The sequence below is a fragment of the Sebastes umbrosus genome, chromosome 6, assembly GCF_015220745.1.
Source record: "Sebastes umbrosus isolate fSebUmb1 chromosome 6, fSebUmb1.pri, whole genome shotgun sequence".
NCBI lineage: Eukaryota > Metazoa > Chordata > Actinopteri > Perciformes > Sebastidae > Sebastes > Sebastes umbrosus.
The window spans coordinates 5,450,870-5,477,449 of NC_051274.1; the positions used below are offsets into that span (position 1 = coordinate 5,450,870).

General features: G+C 41.0%; 1 protein-coding gene across 3 annotated transcripts in view; it reads left to right on the plus strand.

Moving 5' to 3' along the window:
• Positions 1-26,580, plus strand: part of prex1 (phosphatidylinositol-3,4,5-trisphosphate-dependent Rac exchange factor 1) — a 110,262-nt gene that overhangs the window by 39,604 nt on the left and 44,078 nt on the right. For all 3 annotated transcript variants that reach the window (XM_037774119.1, XM_037774117.1, XM_037774118.1), the window contains exons 7-15: positions 3,816-3,949; positions 4,256-4,371; positions 6,353-6,502; positions 11,742-11,889; positions 18,228-18,328; positions 20,800-20,903; positions 21,661-21,710; positions 24,460-24,535; positions 24,749-24,821. In XM_037774119.1, coding sequence (XP_037630047.1) covers positions 3,816-3,949; positions 4,256-4,371; positions 6,353-6,502; positions 11,742-11,889; positions 18,228-18,328; positions 20,800-20,903; positions 21,661-21,710; positions 24,460-24,535; positions 24,749-24,821 — 952 coding nt within the window. The remainder of the gene's footprint in view (positions 1-3,815; positions 3,950-4,255; positions 4,372-6,352; positions 6,503-11,741; positions 11,890-18,227; positions 18,329-20,799; positions 20,904-21,660; positions 21,711-24,459; positions 24,536-24,748; positions 24,822-26,580) is intronic.

The following is a 26,580-nucleotide window of genomic DNA, read 5'->3' on the forward strand; positions in this document are numbered from 1 at the left end:
TGTGCTTTAGCCACCACGATGTCCCCCGTCTTTTACTTTACGTCTCTAGTTTAACCCGAGACCACAGCGAGTAGTGCTGAAGCGATTAGCCAATCAACAGAGCAGAAGATCGAGAGAAATGTACTCAATTATTTTGAGAAAAAAACTGCGTTTTTTCCAGCAAAACTATCAAACGTTCTCCTGTTCCAGCTTCTTAAATGTGAAGACTTGTGCTGCATTTCTGTTTCATACAATTTCAAATTTAATATATTTCAGTTTTGGACTGATAGTTAAACAATGAAATAGAAGACTCATTTTAGGAACTATTTTTTTAATTAAAAATCGCAAGTTACATTAATGTGTTAAGGAAATTAGTGGCGTTAAAACGAATTTGCGTTAACACGTTATTATCGCGTTCACACGATAGGACTGTGACAGCGCTAGATGGAACTACTAATGAATAGTGGAAATAATTGTTAGATGCAAACCTAACAGCAAGTCGTATCTCTTCAAGTCACTTTCAGATTGGTAATGAGGTTAATGTTGAACTGATTGACCTAAACAGCTTGAACATTAATGATTATTGACCTCAGATTAGTCATTAAACAGACCACAGCCATGAAGTTGCTGCCAAGATCCAACTTTCACTTCTAAAAATGGATTTATGTCTGATTCATTCGGTTGAAAACCTCTGACTGTCATTTTTGTGGTTCTATACAGGCAATTTCTGTGTGCTCTTTTCCTCTGAACAACTCAGAAGCTCAGAAAGGCACTTCACCCCGACCCTGCCCTCTCCCCCCCCACAGAGCCTCCAACCTTACAGCATTAGCCTTGCTCTTCTCTCCTCTCTCCAGCCACTCTCCAGGCTAATCACCCCCAGCTCTAATGGAAGACGCCGCCAGTAGTGCCGAATCAGGCTCAGACGCATTACCGCTGCTCAGATACACAGTGCACGCGCGTGCACACATACACACCACCACTGTGTATTTGTACACTTGTACGCTTTCATATACATTATAAATGCAGGAAAGCGTAGACATGCCTGCAAACGCACATTACAAATGCTAAAAGAGGACACATATAGGTACGAGCGCGCCATCTGAATTCTCATACACAGGATCATGCCAACCCCCACCTCGGGTTAGTGCAGTTAACACGAGGTTGAATCAATCGTCTGAAACACGATCCTCTCCCCAGACCCTGTCGGTATGCACCTTAAGAAAAAGCTCGGGGAATCATTTTTCTCTCTACGAACTCTGGAGCGATGAACATCCGTCATAAATATACACTCAAGGGAATCAATTATGGACGCTTGAGAGTGGGCGCTGCCTGCGGGGGGTTTCCACAGGTCTCTGGTGGACCCGTGTCAGAAACATCAAAGACAACAGTGAAGTCCAAATCTAATGTATATGTGCAGTGAGGGGTGCTGGGTACTCGACGAGCCGAAAGGGGGGGGGGGGTTGGCCTAAGTCGGCACATGGGTGTATTTAGTTCCAGATGATTTGGAGTGGAATGATCCGTTTAACAATGAGTAATGAGATGTTGTTTTATTCTATGTTTTAGTAGCCTTGTTTTGATAGCACTGGGCAGATACTCCTGCTCATGGACTCTAGGAAATACATGTTAAATTAAATCCTTTAGTATTTCCTCGGCTGTTTTGAATTATAAATGATAGCAGGAAATAGTTTCATGCGTCATCCACAAATCGGGAAGGAACACGTGAATGCACGGCTGCTCATGCGTGTATCTCTATCAGTGAAAGCGGTTTCTGTTGTCTAGTTGGAAATGTGAAAACGCTGAAAATGATTTTCTCAAACTAATGACGCCTAAATAATGTTAAGTAATTGGCCCTGAAGTTCAGCCACTTTGTGAAAAGGTTAATTAGACACCACGCTGTGGTCAATCAACAGTTCCAGATTGACGTCAATAACCTCATTAACAAATGAACTGAAAGGTTTCATAGTCACTTTTCTAAGTATTCATTGTCTAAATTTCCGACATACGTTCAAAATGAGAAAGAACGCTCTCAGACACCTCTTGATCTTTGATGATTCATATAATTCAGACCTTTCAATACAGAAAATGTGGCATTATATGTTGAAAAGAGAAACATTGTGCTCATTTCAGCTCTAGCAGTCCATTGACTGTAACAGACCGGTAATGTGGGTTTGCTTCATGTAGCTTCGTAAAGAGAAAAGGTCTTAACAAGTTGCGGTGTATTTGATAGCCGACGAGAAACGGCTTTTAAGAAAGACTCGAGCACGTCCTGTGAAGGTGGTGGGCTGCAGAGGAACACAACACATCTTCCTGAGTACGTACAGGAGAGTCAACGAGGCTTTTATATCACAATTTCTGAATCTCCTCTTTGCCTGGCAGAGGTACAAAACATATGATCAGGTTTCACTGCAGGGATCAGAATAAGGCTTAAGCACTTCCACCCACAGTCTGTACTATGTCATAAGTCATGTATTTCCTTCCTCTATGCATGTACAGCTATATTTTTTATGCGTATGGATGCAGGCATGTATCTGCGCGTACATGTCTTTACATCCTGAGAAGAGAATAAAAGAGCTTTGTTTGTTCCAGAGCCCCACAGGAAACCATAGCTATGTAGGCCACGGTAACAGTTTTGCGGGGATACTACTTTAATGTTTGGTGCTTTACACATTATGAATTTGCGAAAATGTCCAGCTTGAGAGAACCCTGCTGTAATGTTGAGTAGGGCTGTGTATTGGCAAGAAACTGGCGGATATGATGCGTATCATGATACAGGGGGAAACGATTCAATATATTGCAATATATTGCGATACTGTAAACAAGGGGATATATTGTGATTTATGGGGACTTGGGCTCATTGGATCCACAAGAGTCTCAGCTATCCATCATACCCAATTTATGTAATTCCAAGACTGTTTAGAGACACCAGTATGCAGAAATATTCAAATACATCATTTTAGAATAGGTGAAAATAACACATTTGTACTGCATGCAAAAAAAGGCATGGCTTTTGACCAAAACTGCATGGAATTAGCACAAAGTGGGCATGTCTGTAAAGGGGAGACTCGTGGGTACCCATGGAACCCATTTTCATTCACATATCTTGAGGTCAGAGATCAAGAAACCCTTTTGAAATTGGCCATGACAGTTTTTCCTCGCCAAAGTTTAGTGTAAGTTTAGAGCATTATCTAGCCTCCTTTGTGACAAGCTAGTATGACATGGTTGATACCAATGGATTCCTTAGTTTTTCTAGTTTCATATGATGCCAGTAGCTTCACTAGCTTTAAAAGCGAGCCTGCTACAACCTCCGAAAGACTGAATAGCGGCCGGGTCCGCCAGATTTTAAGAGTTTTATTAAAAAAACGATACAGTGTTTTACAGTCTCGTAAAACAGCAGCTCTGTGTTGACAACACTGTAACCTGTCACACAGTGATTGACTAGCGAGAGGCTAACTGTCCTGGCAGTGAACTGTATGCAGTTAATATTTTGCAGTGTTGCATAATTGGGCGTAAATGGAAGCTGGGTGGGGGACAGCTGTGTTTACTCCTTCCGATCGCTGACAATGGAATGAAAACAAAATTGTTCACAATGTTAAAGTTGAATTCCACATTGTTTCGCTGAGGCTGTGAACTCTTCAAGTTTTGATACAGACAACAATGTTTTCTTTGCAACTCCCCGATTTAGACTGAGTGTGCTGTCAGAGTTTCCCTGCTCTGCTCAAATAAAATAAACTTGAGCACATGACCGTGACGGAAACATCTGCCATCTTAAGTTGTGTCATGCTTGTTACAGTAATAATGTCAGTAGCTTATCTCCTTTTCAATCTTTTGTTCTTCAGGGCACCAACCTGACCGATATCTGCACAGAGTTGCTGCTTCATGGAAATCTCCTGAAGATCTCAGCAGGCAATATCCAGGAACGTGTCTTCTTCCTGTTCGACAACCTTTTGGTTTACTGTAAGAGGAAGTCCAGGTGAGGAAGGCTAACCTCCGGGCACCTATACAGCACACATCCCACAACAGCGTGTCAAAGCAGTAGGAACAAGAAAGCATTCAAAAATTACTACTGGGAAGAAGCCAGGCACGGAAAATTGGAGCAAATGTGCACATTCCTGTTTTTGTAGACAGATTTTAGTATGCAAGCAAAACAGAAACAACTACACGTGTCTGCTGCTCCCATAGCCGTGTCTGTATGAAAGTACTTTTTCTTACTGCGGCTCCGGCGTCAACGGATGTTTTCCCTGCCGAGTGTAACCACAGTGTTGTCCCAATTTTGTAGGGTTTCTGGAAAGAAGTCCACCAAGAGGACCAAGTCTATCAACGGGCCCCTCTATGTGTTCAGAGGCCGAATCAACACTGAGGTTATGGAGGTGGAAAATGTGGAAGATGGAACAGGTTTGTGTTTGGCCCGCGGGCAAAAAATATTAAATATTTTAATTGACTGACAGCCCTAATTAACACTACTTTCAATTTTTGCTCATTTATAATTTCACAATTTTGCTTATGAAACTGTGCCATTTAGAATCTGCTGGTTGGATATGAATCAGGTACCTTGTTGACAGTTTGGGTGGAGTGTTTAACTTGCACCTAGTTTCAAACAGGATGTAGCTCGCTACCTCATGTACCACCTTTTGATGGCAGTAACAGGTTGAGGCGTGGATACAAATCTGAAGTGCAAAAGCAACACTGAGCCGGGCAATAAACTTGATGAGTTGAGATATAAAGTGCCAAAGATAAACGTCTCATCTGTGGGCTTGTTGTGATACAGCCAGCTTATTCTGCTATTGTGGTTTTGTTGCGAGGCACCGCGCCAGGCTTGGTAGAAACATTTCGTCTTCCTCTCGCTCACATGTTTCCTCTTTTTTTTTCTTGTCTCTTCTGTGCGGGCAGAATATTTTGCAAGCTCACATGACCTTTTTTTCTGCACGTTGGCTGCTGGCTGTCACATTTAGGCTGCTAAAGGGGAAACCACAAAGAAAAACAGGCCGTATTCGCAGAACTGAGGGGTCCCGCATCGAAAAAGCGTGCATGTGTGAACTCCCAGAAGACAGGTTATCTGATTACTGTGTATAAGATATGAAGTGTTGGAGTATCTGGGGTTATTTGCTGAAAGCTCGAACGGAAACAATTTTTTTTATTGCGAATGCTAATAGCAGATAACCCTGATTCCATATATATATTACGTTACTACCTTACATCACTTAGATCAGATGATGAAGCTGACTCAATTAGCAGCCGGTTTGATTATTTTATTGTGAACGAAAGTGGAAAGCTGTTCACCTTTGCAAGCATTACAAATTTCCTCACTGACTCATACACCTCTCTGTCTTGATAAATGCCACCTCACCAGATCGCAGCATGTACTTACATAAAATTTAACGAGAATCCATCTTTTCCCTCCTAGTTGTTAAGAAGACACTGGACACAGTAGTAATGTGTCCAAACGTAGTTTCCTGCTCTCCCAGATCAGCAGGAGCTGCTCCCTGCGGGGCCTCAAGTATCACATCTATTTATATGACCTCTGAGCGTGAGACTAATGCACCCCATTACCAGCGGCCATTCATTATTCAGTAGCTGCTCACCTGCAGCTAAATGGATGATAAAATTAGAAAGGGGTACGAGGAGAGATTTTGTTGAGTCAGTGGAAAGACGGTCTTTCACGGTGCATCATGTTTATCTTTTTAATTGGCTTGTAAATCATTGCTAGAGTGCTAAATCGTATTTAGAGATGACTTTAAAGTAGGGCTGTCAAAGTTAACACGACAAGAACACGTTAACGCAAATTTGTTTTAACGCCACTAATTTCTTCAACGCATTAACGCAATCAATATGTCAGAAGTTGTAGCGGGCTCAGTTTTAAAGCTAGAGTGAAGATCATATCGCATCATATGAGAACAGAAAATCAAAGGAATCCGTTGGTACCAACCATGTCGTACTAGCTTGTCGAGAAGGAGGTTGACAGCCCTACTTTAAAGCTAATTTATACAACATCTTTGCTAGTGTGATTTGATTACACTCATTACTACTTTTCTTTACTTCCCACTGAGGTCACTGTTGACATAGTGCACGAGCATGTCTGTGTTTTTTTATCTAATTTTCTCAAAATGAAAACGTTTAAAGAGAACGAGAGGAGAAAGAAAAACAAGCTCGGGAAAGAACTGTGAACCAGCGAGATAATTAACAGTAGCACATTTTATTTTAATGAGATTATTTGTTTTAAGTGTAACACTAAAGGCCATTCCAATAAAGGCCTGATATGTTGAAAAAAAAAATAATATAGCTCACCCTACTCTATAATAAAGTATATTAATGCTATTCACGATGACATCTCTGCCATTTTAAAAATGAATTACTAATTACTTTGTTTGCCTTGCAGCGGACTATCACAGCAACAACTACACGGTGACGAACGGCTGGAAAATCCACAACACCGCTAAAAACAAGTGGTTTGTCTGCATGGCCAAACATGCAGAGGACAAGCAGAAGTGGCTGGACGCCATCTTGAGGGAACGGGAGCAGAGAGAATGTGAGTAACGCTCTTTTAAAAGGCAATTTATGGCACTTCTGGTTTATGGGCCTGGTAGCGCGAAACCAGAAATGATCCTTTTATATACTAGAGTTCCCCTCATGGAAAATTCAGTTGTTTTTGTAGTCCTGCATAGAAACACATGGCACCACCGACCGTGTTTTACAAGGGGACTAACGGGTGTGAGCAATTATTTATTTATTTCATACTTAACAGTGTCTCACAACAAGATCATTGTATGAAATACACTTGCCACAGGTCAGTGCTTGAAGTGGAAAAAAATCAATGTCCTTATTCACATGTTGGCGGGGTGTATCGGCCAGGATCAGCAATCTCTTGCGACTTATTCCTATTTATTCATTATTTCTTTCATGTTATACTGTGTCAGTCATAATCAGCTTTTACTACTATACTTGGGCTATACATCTTCTATAATAGGACCAATAATAATAATAATAATATACTCCAATAATGTTTCAACTGGGTTCTGGAACAACATAGGGTTAAGGCAGTGTGTTCAGTGTTAATAGTTAAAGTGCTTTCCTGTGTTATTTGTAGCCAATAGTAGGAGATCACTCAGGTTTCAGGAGCAGTGTCCCAGTCAGGATGCTTCTACATATTATGCAGCAGGATAAAGAGACACATTCTGAATTTATACAGTGAATAAAAGATACTAGGAGATATTGGGTTTGGGGTCCTCCCCCAAGAACATTTTAAGATTTTTGATGCAAAACTTGTTCAATTTTACATCATTTTGGACCATTATTATTACTAGTTAAATAATTATTTTATTACTTACACGTATCAGAGCCTACGTCTGAACATTTAATTCTAGAAATGTTTACCCTAAAAGAGCAGATTCAGAAAAGTTTTAAATAATGTGTGATTAATTATATTTGTTCACAAATAAAAAAAGTTCTGACGAACAGTTCACTAATTATTTTACAAAAAGGACGTGAACATTGTATCAATAAATTACAGCGCCCTTGTTCTCACCCTCCCTCCCCATTCCCCCTCACCCGTGCCGTGCGTCGGCTCGTCCAGATGCTCTCCACATAGCTGTTATGTTCATACGTCATGAGGATAAGAGCAAATACGTTGGCGCTGCACCGTTATGAATCGCCATTATGAATCTCCCAGAGAAACTGATATGGAGAGGGCTGAAAAGATTACCAGCAGCTTGTAAGAAGTGCCGGTACGAAAGAAAAAGTCATGGTACGCCAAGGAGTTAAATGAAGAAGTGCCGGTACTGTGTACTGGTGAGTACCGGCCCACTTTCAGCACTGCCACGGGTGGGATGTATTTCAGGACTGTTGTATTAGAGTGCATTAGTTTTAACCATGTGTACATAATAAATTGGTAACTGAGTGTATAGAAGTGCTCCTCTGCTATCCAGGCTCCCTCAGCTGGCTCACAGTAATGACTGTGGATGTGCTTCTGACCTGGATGCAGTGTCTGTGTCCTACGGTTGTGTCCCACCTTGAACAAGCTGCCTGCCTCTGTTTCATCAACAGAGGCTTAGGTGACATGACGTCTACAGTCAGCCTGGTTGACCTGTGCGCTAAGCAGAGACAATCTTTTCATCACATTCAAGAAAAATCAATGCAGCAGAGGTATTAGACTAATCAAAGCCCTCCGTGTGAAGCGACTGATGAGTCAAATGTCTCATTCACAAACAACAAATATGCTAAAAACAGCATCTTGGTCAAATGCTTAAAATAGAAAAGCTTGTCAAAGAAAGTGAAGCTCGGTTACGTCATACACTTAAATTAATCTGAATCTATTTTTACTAGAATAAAAGTGTCTTGCAGAGACTCGAAGACAAGAGTCGTTTCCATTTCAGCAGTTTGTTTTTGCAGCCATATAATAAAATGACAATTAGCTTTGGATTAGTGTGCAGAAAATCAAAAGTGTATTTAGTCTCACCCCAAAAATAAATCCACTTCTTTCACTGGTGGTAAAAATAAGCCCTGCACAGCACCACGTCCACTGATTTGAGATTAGTAATGCAAGTTGATATTCTTGTTGCTCCTTCAGACGTCCCTCTTTTGCCTTAAAATGTGTCCCCACCTGTTCAGTGGCTGGCCATCTGTCTTTGTTATGTTGTGTGCATTAGACAGTGTGAAAGGCTTTAACATGATTTGGGGAGGTACACAACAGGTCACCTGATAGCATTGATGGCTAACAAATCAAAATTGGATGCCTAAAGCTAAAGCTAATTGAAACCTTTGAGCTGAAAATGCTCATCGGTTTAGCTGCACATGCGCGTTGGCTGAGTACAACTGTCAACATAGACGCATTTTTGCGAATTACTCTCTGTAATTTTACATTAAGTGAGCATCCGCAGCAGAGTTCGACGTCATCAGCATCTGATCCCGTGATGAAAGGGTTTCAGAGTAGGAATAAGTACGAAGGAGTGTGCTGCAGCTTGTGGTGTTTGGTTTCAACCCGGCGGAAATCGACCTGAGGCTAACAGATGCCAGATCAGTCACAGTGCCCAATTTCCCCACACTCTCCCTTTCTGTTACCCCCTCTACAGTATAGTCTGCTCTCAGTGTGCTTACCATTCTCTCAGCCTCTTTACTAACAGTCTAGACAGCAACATGATAAAGTTTTACTGCAATAAATCCTGGCAAAGCTTTTTTTTTTTTTCATGCATTATTGCTTTTCCTGACACGCCTTGTTTAATGTGACCTTTTCCATGTATCCCCGTTCTGGACATGTGGCTCTCCTAAAAGACATTCATTGTTCAACAACTGCCAGCTGGAGGTGTTTTTGTCTTATCACCGTTTTCATGGCAGTTCAGGGAAAATGCGTGATTCAGATAATGCGATCGGGTACGAGCTTGTGCCAGTGAACGCCGGAAGACGAGGAGCAGCACAAGACAAACTCTGACAGCTGGAACAGAAGCTGAGGGGCCTCTTCGCTGGACAGGCCCCGTCTGTTGTTCAATGACGCTCATTGTTTAAGTCGACTCCAGCTGCTGTCAAATGTAATATAACCCCACCTCCATCATGGGCTGCCAGTGCACAGCCCCAAAGACTCGATGGGAAAACTGGATTCAAGAGTTAGCCGTTTGTCTCGCCCCTCTCTCTCCCTTTCAGTTGCTCAGACTTCCACCACAGTCCTTCTAACTTTGAATGCTATAAGTTGCATAATGCAGCATTTCAACGGTATTGCAGAGTTTGTACTGAACAGTGTAAAGAGTCAGAAAATATTAAGGACCCTGGCTTCGATTGAATATCGAATTGAATCGATTCTCAAAAACATTGTATACATTTTTAATGAATAGTTAACATGCAAAGATTAACTCAGTCAATGCTTTATTTCATTTGCAAAGAGATGCGCCCTCTCAGTGTACGTGCCCTCTCAAAGTAGTATTATGATGTTACAGGGACTATGATAAATGTAAATACAGATCCCACTGTTCTGATAGCGTCAAAAGTAAAAACTTATTTTACTCAGATCTTATGCATATGGTGTTGTATTCTTTACACTATGACAGTTTTCCTGAAATTAGATTAAAAAATCACAATATATCGCAATATATTGAATCGTAACCCCCGTATCATGATATGTATCGTATCGCCAGATTCTTGCAACTCACAGCCATAACCCTGGCACTCCAAGCTGACCTCAAAGGAATAGTGACAAAGATTAAATGCCTTCCAACGCCGCACATTTCCTTATGCCTTCTGCTCGAATTTGCAGATGAAGTCACTTCAAAGCCACCTGAACGCCAATATGCCCATATGTTCTACGGCTGCATGAGAGGCTTTAACTAGTCAGCAGTTTGTAATTGTAGTACAAAAAACACTGCAGGAAGACAAATAAAGTCACCTACCATATTCAAACCAAAAACATAAGGAGTAAGGTGAATTCACTGATTCGCTAGGCTTATTAGCCAATCGGCAATGCTCACTGTAACAATGGTAAACAACATCCAATTGTCAACTGCCCAAAGAGAAAGCAAGGTGGTTGACAAGTGACAAAGATCCATAGACTGTACATAAGAAGTGGACGTAGTCACCGACAACCGAATGCTCAATAAGGTACTTTTAGATATAGATATAATTTTATTTATTATTATTATTTATTTTCTATTTTTATTAGATAAAATTAACTTTCATGAACTGAAAACACACAGTGAAAAGATGAAAGATGAAAACACAGACAACTCCCAGACCGGACAACGCCGTGGTAGCGACCTGTCAATCATAAGATAGCCACGCCCTAAAGGCCCTGACACAGTTATGGGCCGTCACTGAGCATCTGTCGACCTAGTTTTTGTGGTGTGTTCCTCACCGACTGCTTTAGTCTGCCTGTGTCTGAGGTTTTTCGGCAGATTTAGCATGTTGAATTGGCAGCGGAGCTCGTCGGTGTGAGAAATCCCTCCGAGTCGCCCCCTGCTGGCTATTAGAAAGAATGCAGTTTTAAGGCACTCGTATTGGCTTCACTTCTCAGACCCCGGAGTTGCCCACTGCAATGATCCCAAGTTAGATCTGTTTCCAGGTGTCACAAATATATTATGTTTTCTCTATCAAGTGTATCGCGACGCGATCCAGATATTCTATAGTGGAGTTCAGCAGCTTGATGTGTCCCTCAGTAGAGTTAAGAAGCTTAGGGAGGCGCAGTGCAGCAGAGTTGAGTTGCCCGAGTCAGAAAGTCTCACATTGAGGTTCAGAAGTTCATCAAACCCCACGACGAGGTTAAGCAGCTCAAACTGTGAACTCACTGGAGAGCTTTTACTGGGGCGGCAGGCCTTACAATGAGCCCTCACATGTTCTGCTTTACAATAGAGGAATAATAGTCAACAAACCAACACAGAAACCAGATCAGGATCACACTGCCCTCCTGAACTCTACTTATTCTCAAAACAACATGTCTAGGAGAGATTGACATCTGGGTTTGTTTCAGAAGCTTGTGGCAGACCCGAGCCGCCGCGCTCTGTTCCTGGCCTCGTTCCATCTGCACAATACCAGAACACAACCGGGCCGTCCAGGCAAAGGCCCGTTTGTCTCTTCTAACTGCACCATGACAGCCTTTGCCTCTTAGCTTTGACACGTGTAGAGAGCTGTGGAAAGCAAGTTGAAATTTGTGTCCAGTAATGGGTCTGCTGTATTTTTCTAGTGATACAGTCACTGTTTTTACAGAAAAGTTTATTGTTGCGTCTCAATCCACTGATGGGAAGGGTGACAAATCCTCTTGGATCTGACTTGTTTTCCTCTTTTGTTCGTAGGTCTCAAACTGGGAATGGAACGGGACGCCTATGTGATGATTGCAGAGAAGGGGGAAAAGCTCTACCACATGATGATGACCAAGAGTCGGCACCTGATCAAGGATCGACGCAGGAAGCTCAGCATTGTGCCCAAGTGCTTCATGGGAAAGTGAGTTTCTTTGCTTCCTCGGTGCCTGGCTTCTTCAGGTTCCAAGAATGTGACTGCAACGCTGCGCTGTTCACAAGGGGATCCTTACAAAACGTTGTTACGTAAGATCAGCAGGCTTTCAAAAGAGCTGGTATCCAGTCTCCCCAAGTCCTGGCATGATGCCTAAACTGTTTTATCCCTACATCCTCGTCCTTAATGAGCCCCCCTCATGGTCTCCTCTCACGGTTCATAGAAAGGGCCAAGTTGCTCCCCACACACTCATATCGTCGAGCACACACTCACACATTAGCAAAGGATCTTTAACTAAGGCTCTGCAACGAGCCATCCCCCCTCTCTGTCCCCTTGATGTTTCACTACAATGAATAGACGATGAGAGACTTGCTTAAGTTTCCCTCAAGGCAGCGATCGTGAGATCCGGAGCAGCAATTAAAATTTTTGGGAAACAAAAAATAAAACTAGGCAAGACTACGATGGTGACTGATGACTGGTATTGTAAAGAGAAACCAGGGAGAAACCATTACCATCTGTAACACTGCCAACACTATATTACAAATCATTAAATGCATCCCCCATCTGAAATAGTTTATTTCGAGAGGTAAATGTAGTGGACGATAACTGCGTTGACTATCACATCAGCCACTGCCGAGAAGCCAATCTAATGGGTTTCTCAGAACTGTAATGGTGTTTCTGGGAGACGTGTTCGATCTCGGTGGAGTCGTATAAAGTCCTTGTCTGGGTGCTTTCCTCTCTCTGTACAATGTACCTCACTAGATGTTCTGGTCAATCAATTCAAATATTTAATCGCGTTTAATCGCATAATATTCCCATAGTTAATCGTGATTAATCGCAAATGAATTGCACATTATTTTATCTGTTCAAAATGTACCTTAAAGGAAGATTTGTCAAATATTTAATCCTCTTATCAATATGGGAGTAGACAAATAGACTTGCTTTATGCAAATGTATGTATATATTTATTATTCTAAATCAATTAACAACACAAAACAATGACAAATACTGTCCAGAAACCCTCACAGGTACTGTATTTAGCATAAAAAAATATGCTCAAATCATAACATGGCACCCAAACTGCATGGGATTATTATAAAGTGGGCATGTCTGTAAAGAGGAGACTTGTGGGTACCCATAGAACCCATTTTCATCCACATATCTTGAGGTCAGAGGTCAATGGACCCCTTTGTAAATGGCCATGCCAGTTTTTCCTCACCAAAATTTAGAGCAAGTTTGCAGAGTTATTTAGTTAGCCTCCTTCCGGACCAATGGATTCCTTAGGTATTCTAGTTTCATATGATACCAGTATCTTCACTAGCTTAGCCCGCTACAACCTAAAAATCTCAAGTTGCGTTAACGCGTTAAAGAAATCAGTGGCGTTAAAATTAATTTGCGTTGGCGCGTTATTATCGCGCTAACTTTGACAGCCCTAGTTATTAGTATCCTCATAGAGGTAATGTTTTATCTTGCACCCATCCACTGGTAGGTCAGAGCCACTGTTCAGTGCCAGAACAGTGGCTGTCAAGCTGGTTCAAATTCCAGTGTTTGCCAACATGAATGTTTCGTTTCTCAGACAATCCTTTTTCAGTCACTCCCTCCCTCCTAAGCCTCGCCCATGTGGTGTAAGTGTAGTTTATCTGCCTCCTCCCCTCACTCTGTTTTCACTATTATTATCATCATCTCCCGCTTTCCTCACTTTATCACTCAGTCATTTCCTGACGATGAGTGCAACCTGCATTAACTCTGCAGTTGTCTCTCTGATGAAATTAGCAGCGGGCAACGTTTGAGTGCTTATTGGATCAAACAGAGATGCTGACTGCCGGTGTGATAGCACCCTGTTGTCTTGATAGCATCATCCCGTCATCCGTCTACTGTCTACTTTGGAAGACGGTCGGTGTTAACACACTTTAGATTTTCTTATTGCTACTTTTTTGGTCGTGTCAGTGCATGCCTAACATCGTTTGGAGGAGGGATTTAAAGTGATGAATGTTCATAACCTAATTTGCTTGTATTGTTTGTTCTTACGCTTTTGTGCGAAGAGGAGAGTTAATGCTAGGAGGAGACGGAATAAGATCTCCCTTTTCCATACCTGGGTTAGCTTCTGTTCCACTAGCTTTTAGATCTCATTGTAGTTTCTCAACCTCTGAAGGGAAATACATAAGCTGTGTCCCAATTCCATACTACACATTTATTCTGAGCATGTAGTGTTTTCACACTTGAAACATGACAAAATGAAGTACGCAATAAAAAAGTCAGGATACATACTTGTGTGCACTTGATGCACACTACTGTCCCACAATGCCAAGCACAATGGAAATGTAGCTGGAACAAATTAAGATAAAAGGCAAATTGGTGATGAGGTGGCTCCAGAAAGTTCTTAAAAAAAACCAAACAACAAAAAAATGTTCGGGATAACATTTTTGTCTCTTATTTCTCTTTGTGAAGTTTAATTGGCAGTGACATTCTAAAGTTGCAATTTAATTGATGTAAAGGGCACCCATATATTGTGCCATTTTCTTTAAGCATAAAACAGTAAAGTATGTTGATTTTTTTTGTATACTTACTGCAAGAACAGCATACTATAAAGATTAGTATATAGTATATACTGCACCAGGCTGTTCTCATACACCTTTCGTAGCTATACCTCCGAAAAGTGATGCACTGTAAATCATATATATCCCACAAAATCAATTTGTATGTAATTCAAGTAATCGTGAACCAGGAAGTACAAAGAGCGACAAAGTCTGCGCGGGGAGGAAGTTGGAGTGGATGGTCAGGTCAAAAAACACTAGACTTTCAAACGTCACCCAAGTCAATGTTGATTTATATGTCACGTAACTTCCATACTTAAGTAATGCCAATTCCGTAGTTATTTCAACCCAAACGTTGACTTATTTGTCACATAACTTCTGTATTTAAGTTACGCCAATTCCGTAGATATTTCAACCCAAACCATAACCTTTACTGAACTGAAGTAGTTTTGATGCTTAAACCTAACCAAGTTGTTTCCTGTGAAGACGGAAGTTCATTTTGAAAAGACTGTATTCATGTAACAAGCAGAAATTGACACGTGTTGCTGGACATTCTCACGAAACGCACGAAAAACGAGGAATAACTTTTCATAAGATATCATACAAACTCTTGTATGAGGATACGTAAACTGCACACAGGTCAGAATGTAGTGTGGAATTGAGACAAAGCAGTTGTGTATCTGAGCCTGGGGGCTCACTCGAAAAGCTCCCGCTAATGTTGTCAGTTATATGCGGAAGCTCAACCAATCATCAGCAGATATTCCCACAAATCCATTATCCTTGCCATCTACTTCTCTGTTTGTGGCTGAAGGCTCTCTCTCTCTTTCTTTCTTCCTCGTTCATACGCACACACACACACACACACACACACACACACACACACACACACAATATTCCTGCTCATCATATTAATTTCCATAACAGCCTGTGTCCAAAATTAACCTGACTCTTACATAACATCCACACACACTCACACGCACGCACGCACGTACACACGCACACACACACACACACACACACACACACACACACACACAACATCCCGTCACATTCAGTCCCCTATCAGTGTCAATTAACAGCCACCAGCTTTGACATGAACGTACAGAGAGACAATAAACACACACATACACTAATAATGCAGGCATGAAAGCACATTTCTTTCCCAATTATGATAAAGTATTCCTTTTGTGGCGTCAGGCAGACATAAAGGACAAGTAGCAGGTGGCTCAAGGTGTCCGCAGTTCTGCAAGATCATACACATACAGCAATAATATGCTCGTGGGTCGACTTTATACATCACCGTTTTGCATGCGGGCCACTTTTGCTAAAAATATTCGTGTGTATGTGATTAACTCCTGATAATAATCTAAACAACAGTTAAAGACCCCATGAAATTGCACTCATACTTCGATACGGAGGTTTGGGGGGCATGAATGCACGACCGATTAATCAGCGACCGGCTTTTTCCTGCTCCAAACTATCATTATTATATCGCCTTTTAATAACCCGCTATATCTGTCGACCACTACAGTCCGTTGCATGACTGCCTGAAAGCAAATCCACACACAAGCACAGATTTCTCACACACACATGCTTCAAAATTGTTCCCATGCTGGAATGTTCATGAACACACACACACACACACACGCACACAAACACACACACCCCCTAGCACTCTCCAATTCACTTCTCATCATTATCTGGGGAAGTGGTTTCACACTCAGCAGCATGAAAGACGAAGAAGGGGAGAATGTAATTTTCTCCTTCAAACATTTGTTCAGCGCACACTGGGCGTGAAAAGAAGGGAGCGGAGCTGAAGCGCTTAAATTTGGATGGTTAATGCATGTACAGTATCAAAGCCTGAGGGCTATTTGCAGCAAAGGAGAAAAGGAGAAATTTCAAAGAAAGTTTTCTACTTGTACTTATATGTACTGTAGATGCATGTTTGTGCCTGTGGACGAAGTAATTAATTCAAAGTGTAACCATTTAAAATGTCATACTGAACTAAATTGCTCAAAGAGCCATGCACCGTGTCAATATATTGCATTGCGTAAGTAGTGAACATCCAGGCCAGCTCCGCTTCAGAGGGGATGTATTTCACTGGTTGTGTCACGTGGGCCTGTTGAAAGCAATAGGCATCATAAACATAATATGCATCACATGTGTCACTGAAATACAGTACAAGCATAAAAGCAACGGTCACTCCTGCTGCAGTAGGGAATAGTCTGGCGGAAAAATTACCATCCCCATGTTCGCTCTGCTAACTGGCCACACTATACACATTTATACATACATTTAGCAATCAAAGCCTCAGTCAGGAGTGTATAACAGTGGTTGTCATATACAAACGATGCATTAGGTTAAATTTCATTTACTCGATCATCACCTGTAGTTGTTTCTTACCGCTAACACTTGAAGACATTTTTCTTCTCCTGCTCTGGCTCGGGCAATAGAATCCAACAAAAACTAATAAAAAAACAGTTAAGCTCTGTTTATCATGTTGTTTCTGTTGGTGCTGGAGGGTAACTGGAGCAGAGATACTGTTAAGTCTTTACCGTCTCGGCTAGCGGTGCTGCTGCCTTTTGCTAAAGCAGCAACCTGAAATTCACATTGTTACATTTCCTCAGTGGTGGACTCTGACACGTGCATGTTGACTTTGACAACTTATCAAAGAGTGAATCTATAATGACCTCTGCACAGATACTAGGGAGTTGCTTTGGCTAGCCAAAATACCAAGATGTAGGAGTAGATATATCAAAACATCTCCCATATACATATACAGTACATAGGTGTTATAAGGTGTATGTATAAGGGTTGTCAAAGTCAACGCGATAATAACGCATTAACGTAAATTCATTTCTTTAACACAATCGATATTTCGGAGGTTGTAGCGAGCCCAGTTTTAAAGGTAGAGTAAAGATACTGCTATCATATGAAACTTCCTAATGAATCCATTGGTACCAACCATGTCATACCAGCTTGGAGGTTGGAGGCTAAATAACGCTCCAAACTTATGCTAAAAAACTGTCATGGACATTTTCAAAGGGCTCCCTTGACCTCTGACCTCAAGATATGTGAATGTAAATGGGTTCTATGGGTACCCACGAGTCTCCCCTTTACAGACATGCCCACTTTATGATAATCACATGCAGTTTTGGGGTAAGTCATAGTCAAGTCAACACACTGACACACTGACAGCTGTTATTGCCTGTTGGGCTGCAGTTTGCCATGTTATGATTTGAGAATATTTTGTATGCTAAATGCAGTACCTGTGACGGTTTCTGGACAATATTTGCCATTGTTTTGTGTTGTTAATTGATTTCCAATTATATATTTATATTAGAATGATATTAAATCTAATAAATATTTTAATTGATTGACGCCCTAATAAATAGGGGTTATAGATAAGGGCATAGACTGATACATTAAGATTAGGTTGAGCAAAACACTTCTTCGTATTTTATTTTGAAATTTGATGCTCTACATTGTGTTCAAGAGCTCATCCATCCGAAGAAGGGAAGTGTTGCATGTTTTATGAGTGTGGTGTGGTCTAAGCATTTTACATAAGCCACGAGCATGAGAGGCTTCATGAATGAGCGTGAAATAAATACCAACTTTAAATCTAAGACAAAACACACCGTGTGTCTGACAGATGGTTTCAGTGAAATTCCGTGCAAAAGCAGCACAGCAAGGAGCGACATGCCAAAGATGGTGACAATTTCAAAAACAAAACAGATTACCACTTTAAGAAAGCAGGCCTGATCATATGCTTCTTTTTTGTCTTTGTGTTCTCAGTGAGTTTGTGTCATGGCTGATAGAGAGCGGAGAGATCAGTAAGCCTGACGAAGGGGTCAACCTGGGACAAGCCTTGCTGGAAAATGGCATCATTCACCATGGTGAGACAAAACAAAACCCTTTATTACTCTCTCTGTCTGTTTTTCTCTGTTTGTTAAACCCCATCATAAACATCATGTTCCATCCCTTTATACTTTTTACTCACATCTTTACTCATGCTCGTTGCAGCTCCCCTTGTCACGTCTTTTTTTATTCTGTTTTTAACTTTGTTTAGTCATCTCGTCCATGGCTCTTTTTCTCTGATTCACATTCTCCCTCTGTAATTGTTTGACTCATCATGGCATGAATTTGTCCCCCCCCACACTTCATATTGGAGCACACAATTTTAGGGCATAAACCACCATGATCCAAAGGCATTGTGTGGTAATAATACTTCTGGAAACGTGTCTCACATTATTTCCCCTTCCCTAATTTGTGTCTCGTCTTGGTCCACCAACCTGAATTATGCATTGAGGAATGATAAACACATAAACCTCTACATAATGCATGAACACAGTTGTCCAGAGTGTTGCTGAATGGGCTCTTGTACATACAGAAGTAAGTGCAAACCACTCTCGATTTATACACACACAACACCCTCTCAGGGAAATTTGCTGAGACACAACCTTCACATTCCTTAATACCTGTGGAAAATCCCCTGCAATCCTCCCTCACTGTGGCCCACGACCGCATAGAGGTGCGGTGATGACATGCAGGGGTCTGCGGGACGGCAGTGTGTGGGGAAACTGTCGAGGCTCAGGCCCTGCAGGCGAAATGTAGGTGTCATCAGTTAAAAGGAATCAGACAGAGAGAGGTAATGTGACAGAGTGGCAAATTGAAGCTGTCCATCTACCCCTTGTTATGTGAAGAGACCCATAAAAAAGAGAGACAGTCAACCACATGCATTTTATAGAGCAAACAATGCAAACTTCATCCAATCAGCTGTACATGTTTGAACCACTAAATCACACCAGTTCATACTTGAATGTTTGCAAATTTCACATCTCCTTTCCTCCCGTAATAAGTCCGCTGTCATTCTTTGTGCTTTAAATTCCACATTTGACACTTTACAATGGCTGATTGTGTGGTGCCTTTTGGTTTTATGAGGACATTTTAAGTCTAGACTGAGAAAAGCAGCAGCTTGTTTGAGCCCATGCCAGCTTGTTGTGGTGGAATCAAACTGCTTCTGTTCGGCAGTTAGCTTCTCCAAAAGGCATCCGTTTGTGTACTGTATGTATTTGTCGTTTTCCATTTTCTGTGTTGGATTTATTATAGATGTAAAATGTTTTGTTTATTAATGCGATTATGGAGGTTTTATGGAAGTTGGCAGCTGTCTGCTATGTGAAATATTTGAATCCCATGCCTTACCCAACACAGAGAATTTACAACTCCCACAAACCTCTTGCTTCTTGCCTCTTGTCTGTTCTTACCCCAATACCTCCTGCGTAAAACAAATTTAGGAACAGAATACATTGACTACGTAATGCTCCGCTATGCTCCCAATATTATGAAACTTGCATGTTTGAAAAGGCCCAGACAAATTCATGACAGCCTGAGCTTCGCCTCAATCTGCAGAGTTTCATCAGAGTTGGACTCAATACAAGTATGACAACAAATATTGAGTAATTACCTCCGACAAGGCCGAAGGCCTAGGAAGGAGGTTATGTTTTCACCGGCATTGGTTTGTTGGTTTGTTGGTTTGTTGGTTTGTTGGTTTGTTGGTTTGTTTGTTTGTTGGTTTGTTGGTTTGTTTGTTTGTTGGTTTGTTTGTTTATCTGTTAGCAGGATTACTCCAAAAGTCCGCGATGGATTTGAATTAAATCTTTTCGGAGGGGTGGGGTGTGGCACAATGAACAATCCATTAGATTTGGGTGGCGATCCGCGTCATGATCCGGATTCATGAATTTTTTTAAGGAGTCCGATCAGCCAGAACATTAAAACCTGCAGTGTAGCTGATGACGCGTTGATGATGCATGACCCCGCCTCTTTCCTTCAGAGACAGAGACAGAGAGACTGGCTATAGCTCTGCAGCTATTGATGTCTAAATACATGTTGACAGCCATTTACATGTGACAATAAGAAGAAACATTGATGTTAAAATCAATCTTTTTTAAGTAAATATAGACAATTTTTGAAGATTAGAAAATCGCAAAGAAAGGCAAGGTTTATTTTGCTACAATATTCCACAGTTAAGAGTGCAGGAGGAACTTAAAAAAACTAAAAACTTAAAGTTTATTACATTCATCATATACATACAGGTAGATACATGGAAATTTGACCTCTGCATTAAACCCATCCTAAGCATGTAATAAGCAGTGGGCTGCTGAGAAGCGCCCGAGCAAGTTGCGGTTCAGTGTTTCGCTCAAGGACTTCAACATCCCCACAACTGGGGGTTGAACCGCCAACCCTGATCCTGGTTAAAGGACGATCCGCTCGACCCACTGAGCTACAGCTGCCCGAAGTACATACTTAAAGCTTGGTGTGTTTATGAACCCAGCTGAGGTGACATTATCTCCCTCTGGTGATATTTCAGTGTCGGACAAGCACCAATTCAAGAACGAGCAGGTGTTGTACCGATTCCGCTACGACGATGGCACCTACAAGGCCCGCAGTGAGATGGAGGACATCATGTCTAAGGTAACTATGATTCTGTGTCTGGGTATCCTCGTTGGCCATTGATAGGAAATGTATAAATTAGGGCTGTCAATCGATTCAAATATAAAATGTTGTCCAGAAACCCTCACAGGTACTGCATTTAGCATAAAAAATAGACCCGTGGGTACCCATAAAACCCATTTTCATTCACATATCTTGAGGTCAGAGGTCAAGGGAGCCCTTTGATAATGGCCATGCCAGTTTTTCTTATTTAGCGTAAGTTTGGAGCTTTATTTAATAATTCACTAATGTAATTTTAAATACCATGGGGGGGAAAAAAAGAATAAATGCAACATCATTGACTGCACCTTTTCTAATTTGTGCCATGGTTTCTTATCGCAATTCCAAAGTATCTTAAAAATGACATTATTGAATAAATTTGTTAAAAAAAAAATCTATTTTTTGGTAAATTCATACACTGTATGATCACATAAACCTCGGTTAAAACAATTTATGGAAATGTTCATACACTGGAGGCACCAATCCCGTCCCATAGAAAAGTCTGAATCTAAATTAAAAGAAGGCATAAAGATTAAAGAGACAAAAGACATAAAGATTGGTTATGTTGGCCTACTTCTATTCTCAGACTCCTCTATGGTTTTGATACTAAAATGCTACCCTCGGGTAACTCTTTTGACAGTCAACAGTTAAATCTCTTGTCCTGAGGCCATGCTTGTACTTGTTTATCCAAGGTGTGTATGTTCTATGAGTCAGCGGCTCCATTTTTCTTCTCTTTCAGGGCGTCAGGCTGTACTGCCGCCTTCACAGCCTCCACACGCCTGTCATCAAGTAAGTACCTGCCCTCCTCTCCTCTCTCCTCCTCCTCCTCCTCCTCCTCCTCTCCCACTTTACCCCCCATATGCTAATGTTCCCGCTCTCCAGGTGCATGAATGCATATTCACGAAGGGTTCACATTCGGCCCACGTCATCCTTTCTGTAATGACTGAACTAACACTAGCACTGCCAGGAATGAGAGCCCTCAAACCTCCCTTTTCTTCTCCAACTTGGACTCCCAGCCAGGCTCGAGCTGCTGTAGGTTTCACGTGTACAAGATTCAGTTCAAATGGAGGATGCCAGCTTTTCATGACTAGAGGGGTTTATATGAGGTAGCTCTTTAAGGATTAAGGAGAGCCACACATTATGAGCATCTGTCTCTTAATCTTTACAGTGTTATGGGTGAGCTGAATTTATGTTAGAGAATTTTTAAACTGAGGGGGAGTTCAAATGATGACTGCAAACATTTTTTAACCTCCTAAATCACTTCTTTTTTCCTCCTTCGTGCTCTCTCCCTCTTTCAAACACATCAACACACACACTTTCTTACTAACGTACGCAGTACATATACTCAGAAATATAAACTCTACTCTCTACACACTCTCTGCCTGCCCCATACATGTATGTTAATATACAAATGCAGTTCTCCATTAGTCCTTAATTGTTCTTTTGAACTAACTTATCATAGTTCTTGACCCAAGACCTAAAACTACAGCTTAAATTAGGGCTAACTTTACCGAAAACAAATCAAAATTGTAACTCTGAAACTGAAATTAGTCCCGTGAATGATCTCACTTTGCAAAAATGTTCACACTTCATAGTAACCGTCATTAATTAATGGTAAAGTGATAGTTAATTAAACTTAGGATGGTATAGTAATAGTTACTTTACTGTCAACAAACAATGAAATGATAATTAATAATGTTTATCAATTATTAGTAATACTATAATTTTATTTTAACAGTTTATTGTTGCACACATTTAACATGTTATATTCTTATTAGTATTATGTATTTGTTAATGATTAATAATTGGTTTGTAAACCATCTATAAACAATATTTGGATGCTCTTATATTGTTGCAACCGATGATTATTTGACCTTGTTAAATGATTAATAGATACTTAGTAAAGCATCTATAAACATTATTTAGATAGATTATTTAGATTAGATAGTTAATACTTTTTCTATCTATCTACGTAATATTTATAGAAGTTTTACAGACAATTTCTTAAAGGTTCACAAATGATTTGGTAATCATTAACACTCAACAACACACACATATACGGTATATATATATATATATATATATATATATATTATAGCAATTAGTATAGTATAAGTAGTATTAGTATAACTAATATTTAGTAAACATTATTAATTATCATGTCATTGTTTGTTAACTGTAAAATAACCATAAACTATCAATGTACCATTTATTAATGCTGGTTATTATAAAGTGTTACCAAATGTTTTCCATCTGAGAGTCAGAATGGAAGTACAAATTTATACAGAAGCACACAGGAAACACACATCGCCTCCCTCTGACACCCCCTCAAACACAAACACACACACAAACACACACAAACACACACACACACACACACGCACACACACACACACACACACACACACACACGCACACACAGACATCCTCTCCCTTCATCCTTTTCCCCCTTCACCCCTCTATCTCTCCCTCCATCACTCACCCGCTGATTGAAGTGCCCGGGGTTGCCATCGGTGCAAACAAAGAGCTTTTGGTCCAGGGACAAATCCTATTAACATACAAAGGCAATCCGTCTGCCTGCCAGCCAGATATGATATAATACGGCCTTGCTTTTTTTTAATCCATCACTAAATTGGCATTGTAAATGGCAGCCATTCATTTTAATGTTTGAGTGATGAATTTATAGCATTTTAAGAATCATAAATAATAATAATCTTGTTTTATTAATCTTCGTTGAGTAACAAAGCGACCGCCGGTTCCATGACGCGGTAAACACAAATAATAACATATGATAAAATAGATAACCCTAATAAAATCAATCCTGGGAATGTCACATATGTCTAATGCTGTAGAGGATGACGTCCTCCCTGATGCAGACAATTATTGATTGGCAAATGATGTCTTGAAGCAGCATGTTGCTTTAAGTCTGCAGTATCAATCAGTGCACTCCTCGTCCACATCTTAACGGCTATTTCTGATTTGGCTTTCGTTCTGAATGTGGCCGTTTACAATATGGGTGGTCCACTCCGGACACACCCAATGTCTTACTAACAACATTGAGATGTTAAAGCAAATACGCCGTTCATTTGATAGGCTCGGGTACACCCGTCGAGTCACACTACCAACCACACATCCTCTCCTCAGCAGCAGTTTCCTGTTTCACATGTTTACGCGGCGAGCAGATTGGTCCGCAGCGGTCGCTCATGTAATCTCACACAAGCTCAAAGAATCAGAAAATAAGAGGACAGCAGACTGTCTGCAACACGTGCAGCACATGTAGTACTATACCTGCAAAATACATCATTCACATGATATGGATGTTGTCATAGCAATAACAGAAATAATATGATTTTAATGACTTTCTCTGGCTCTAAGTAGGGACAATCTCTTTTCATTTCTCAAGAAATGCAATATTTCATAAATATAAAAATGTGTTTATGTTGTTAACCACAAAGATGATTTGTTATCTATTAAACACTTGTTACATGTGAAGCAGCCTGGATAAATACATTTTGTGAATACCTTCTTGCTCCTTTAGGGACCGAGACCACCATCTGAAAACCTTCAAATCTGTGGTGCCTGCCGGCAAACTGGTTGACTGGCTACTCCAGCAGGTGAAATCAGTGTCTACTATACTTTAATCCAAGGACATGTAGTATCAGTCTCCCAATCTCTCATTATCTTTATTATACACATATTTATTAACATCTTCATTCCAATAAAACACACATATCAGTCAGGCCAGCGGTGCTGTAGTGTGCTGCGTATGAGAAAGGTATAAACAGGCATTGTGACTGACTGTGTGCGTCATTGATTTGGTTTCCCAGGGAGACTGCTCAAACCGAGAGGACGCCGTGACGCTGGGTGTGGGGCTCTGCAACAATGGCTTCATGCACCACGGTCAGTCGAATTCTCTATCACACACATGCACACACACTGGCATACACACGAAGGACGGGTAAAGACACACAAACTGACTAGTATGTTTTACTTCTATTCAGTTTGATCATCTATTCAGCATTAGATAAAAGGAGCTCAATGGTACTTTGACGTGACACATGCACGGTGTGGTGCATGCATCACTCTTTCCGCAGTGTTCTCTTCTCTGTGCTGCTTGTTAACCTCATCATGCATCTTGCCCTTATCCCCCCCCCCCAAGTCGATCCTTCTCTCTACCCGCAAAAATGTAATATTAGCCTCTCCTCTGTCATGCCGTCATAGGTTGGAAAAAAGGGCATCGTAAATTTGCATACCTGGTGCAGCCAAGTCTCGGTAACCTCACTGACCACATTGTAGTGGAGCGGCTTTGGTTCTATCCCAGCATGTTGAACGTCAACAGCATTAGCAGTGTACCCTAACCAGAACTGTTTGGCTTAGCTACATGGCTGTCTGGGTCAGTCCACTGAACCGTGACCGCTGGTTAGGGCCTAAAATGGAATCGGCCTTCTTCATTGGCCAAGTGTATTATGTGTAAAGTGAGAACCACTTAAAAGAAGTGCTTAATGTGGGGTAACTGAAAAAAGTAACATGACGACATGCAGTGCTTCCCGATGCATATAGTGAAGGACGCAAGGCGACTGAATCTAAGATGAAGATAGTCGTCGTTACACAATCTCTGACTTGGCAAATTAGGTAAACCAGGTAAATTACATCTGTCTTTGATTTTAATTGGAATAGTTTGATCCTCCTGTAAGATCCTGAAGATCGTTTGACCACTGAACTACATTATGATAGGTTACACTAGCACACAGGTACCATTTCACAGGCTGCTCATTGACATGTATAGAGTCCCAAGGCTTAAAAATGTACACATGATTAAAGCTGCGGTCGGTAACTTTGAGCAAATATGATAAAAAGTTATTTTTATAAAACTGTCACTATATCCTGACAGTAGTACATGGGACAGGTAATCTGTGAAATAAATCATGTTCCTCTGTGTCCTCCTAGTGCTCCTTATAGAGAGGCGAAGTCACTCCCCTTCCGGTAGGCCCCATCGGACCTTATTTCGGAAAGAATATGTATTCTACGGTACTCAGCAACGAGAGACAAATATTTTTTTTATCCGTTTTGAACTGCGCCATGAATCGCACATATGATGTTTGTCAATTTAAAAGATAATTTCGCAAATCAAGAAAGTCTCATTTTGTTGAAGTATCATTTAGTTTTGTGTGGAACCGCTCAGTGAACTACATCTCTCGTCTCGCACAATAAACCACCAACACTAGCTAGCGGTAGCTAACTTAGCCAAGCACCGCTCACCAGCCAGAGCAAACTTTCTAAAAGATGTTTCTGAAAACATTCAAGGAGAGAAATAGGCATTACAGTAACAGAATCTTGATTCATATTTGATCAGCGCTGCCTAGTTTGACAGGTTGACAGGAGTTTGCGAGTTTCGCGAGCGGTGATTGACAGCTGCGTTAGAGACAGCTCGGCTCTGATTGGTTGTTTTCCTTTGGGCGTTGTGAAATCTTGCAGATGCCATTAGGAGCACTAGGATGACACAGAGGAACAAGATTTGTTTTCAGATCATCTGTCTCATGCACTACTGTCAGAATATATTGACCGTTTTATAAAAATAAGTTATCATATTTGCTCAAAGTAACCAACTGCAGCTTTAAAAGTTTACCAATCTCTTCTCTGTATTTCACATATTTAAATA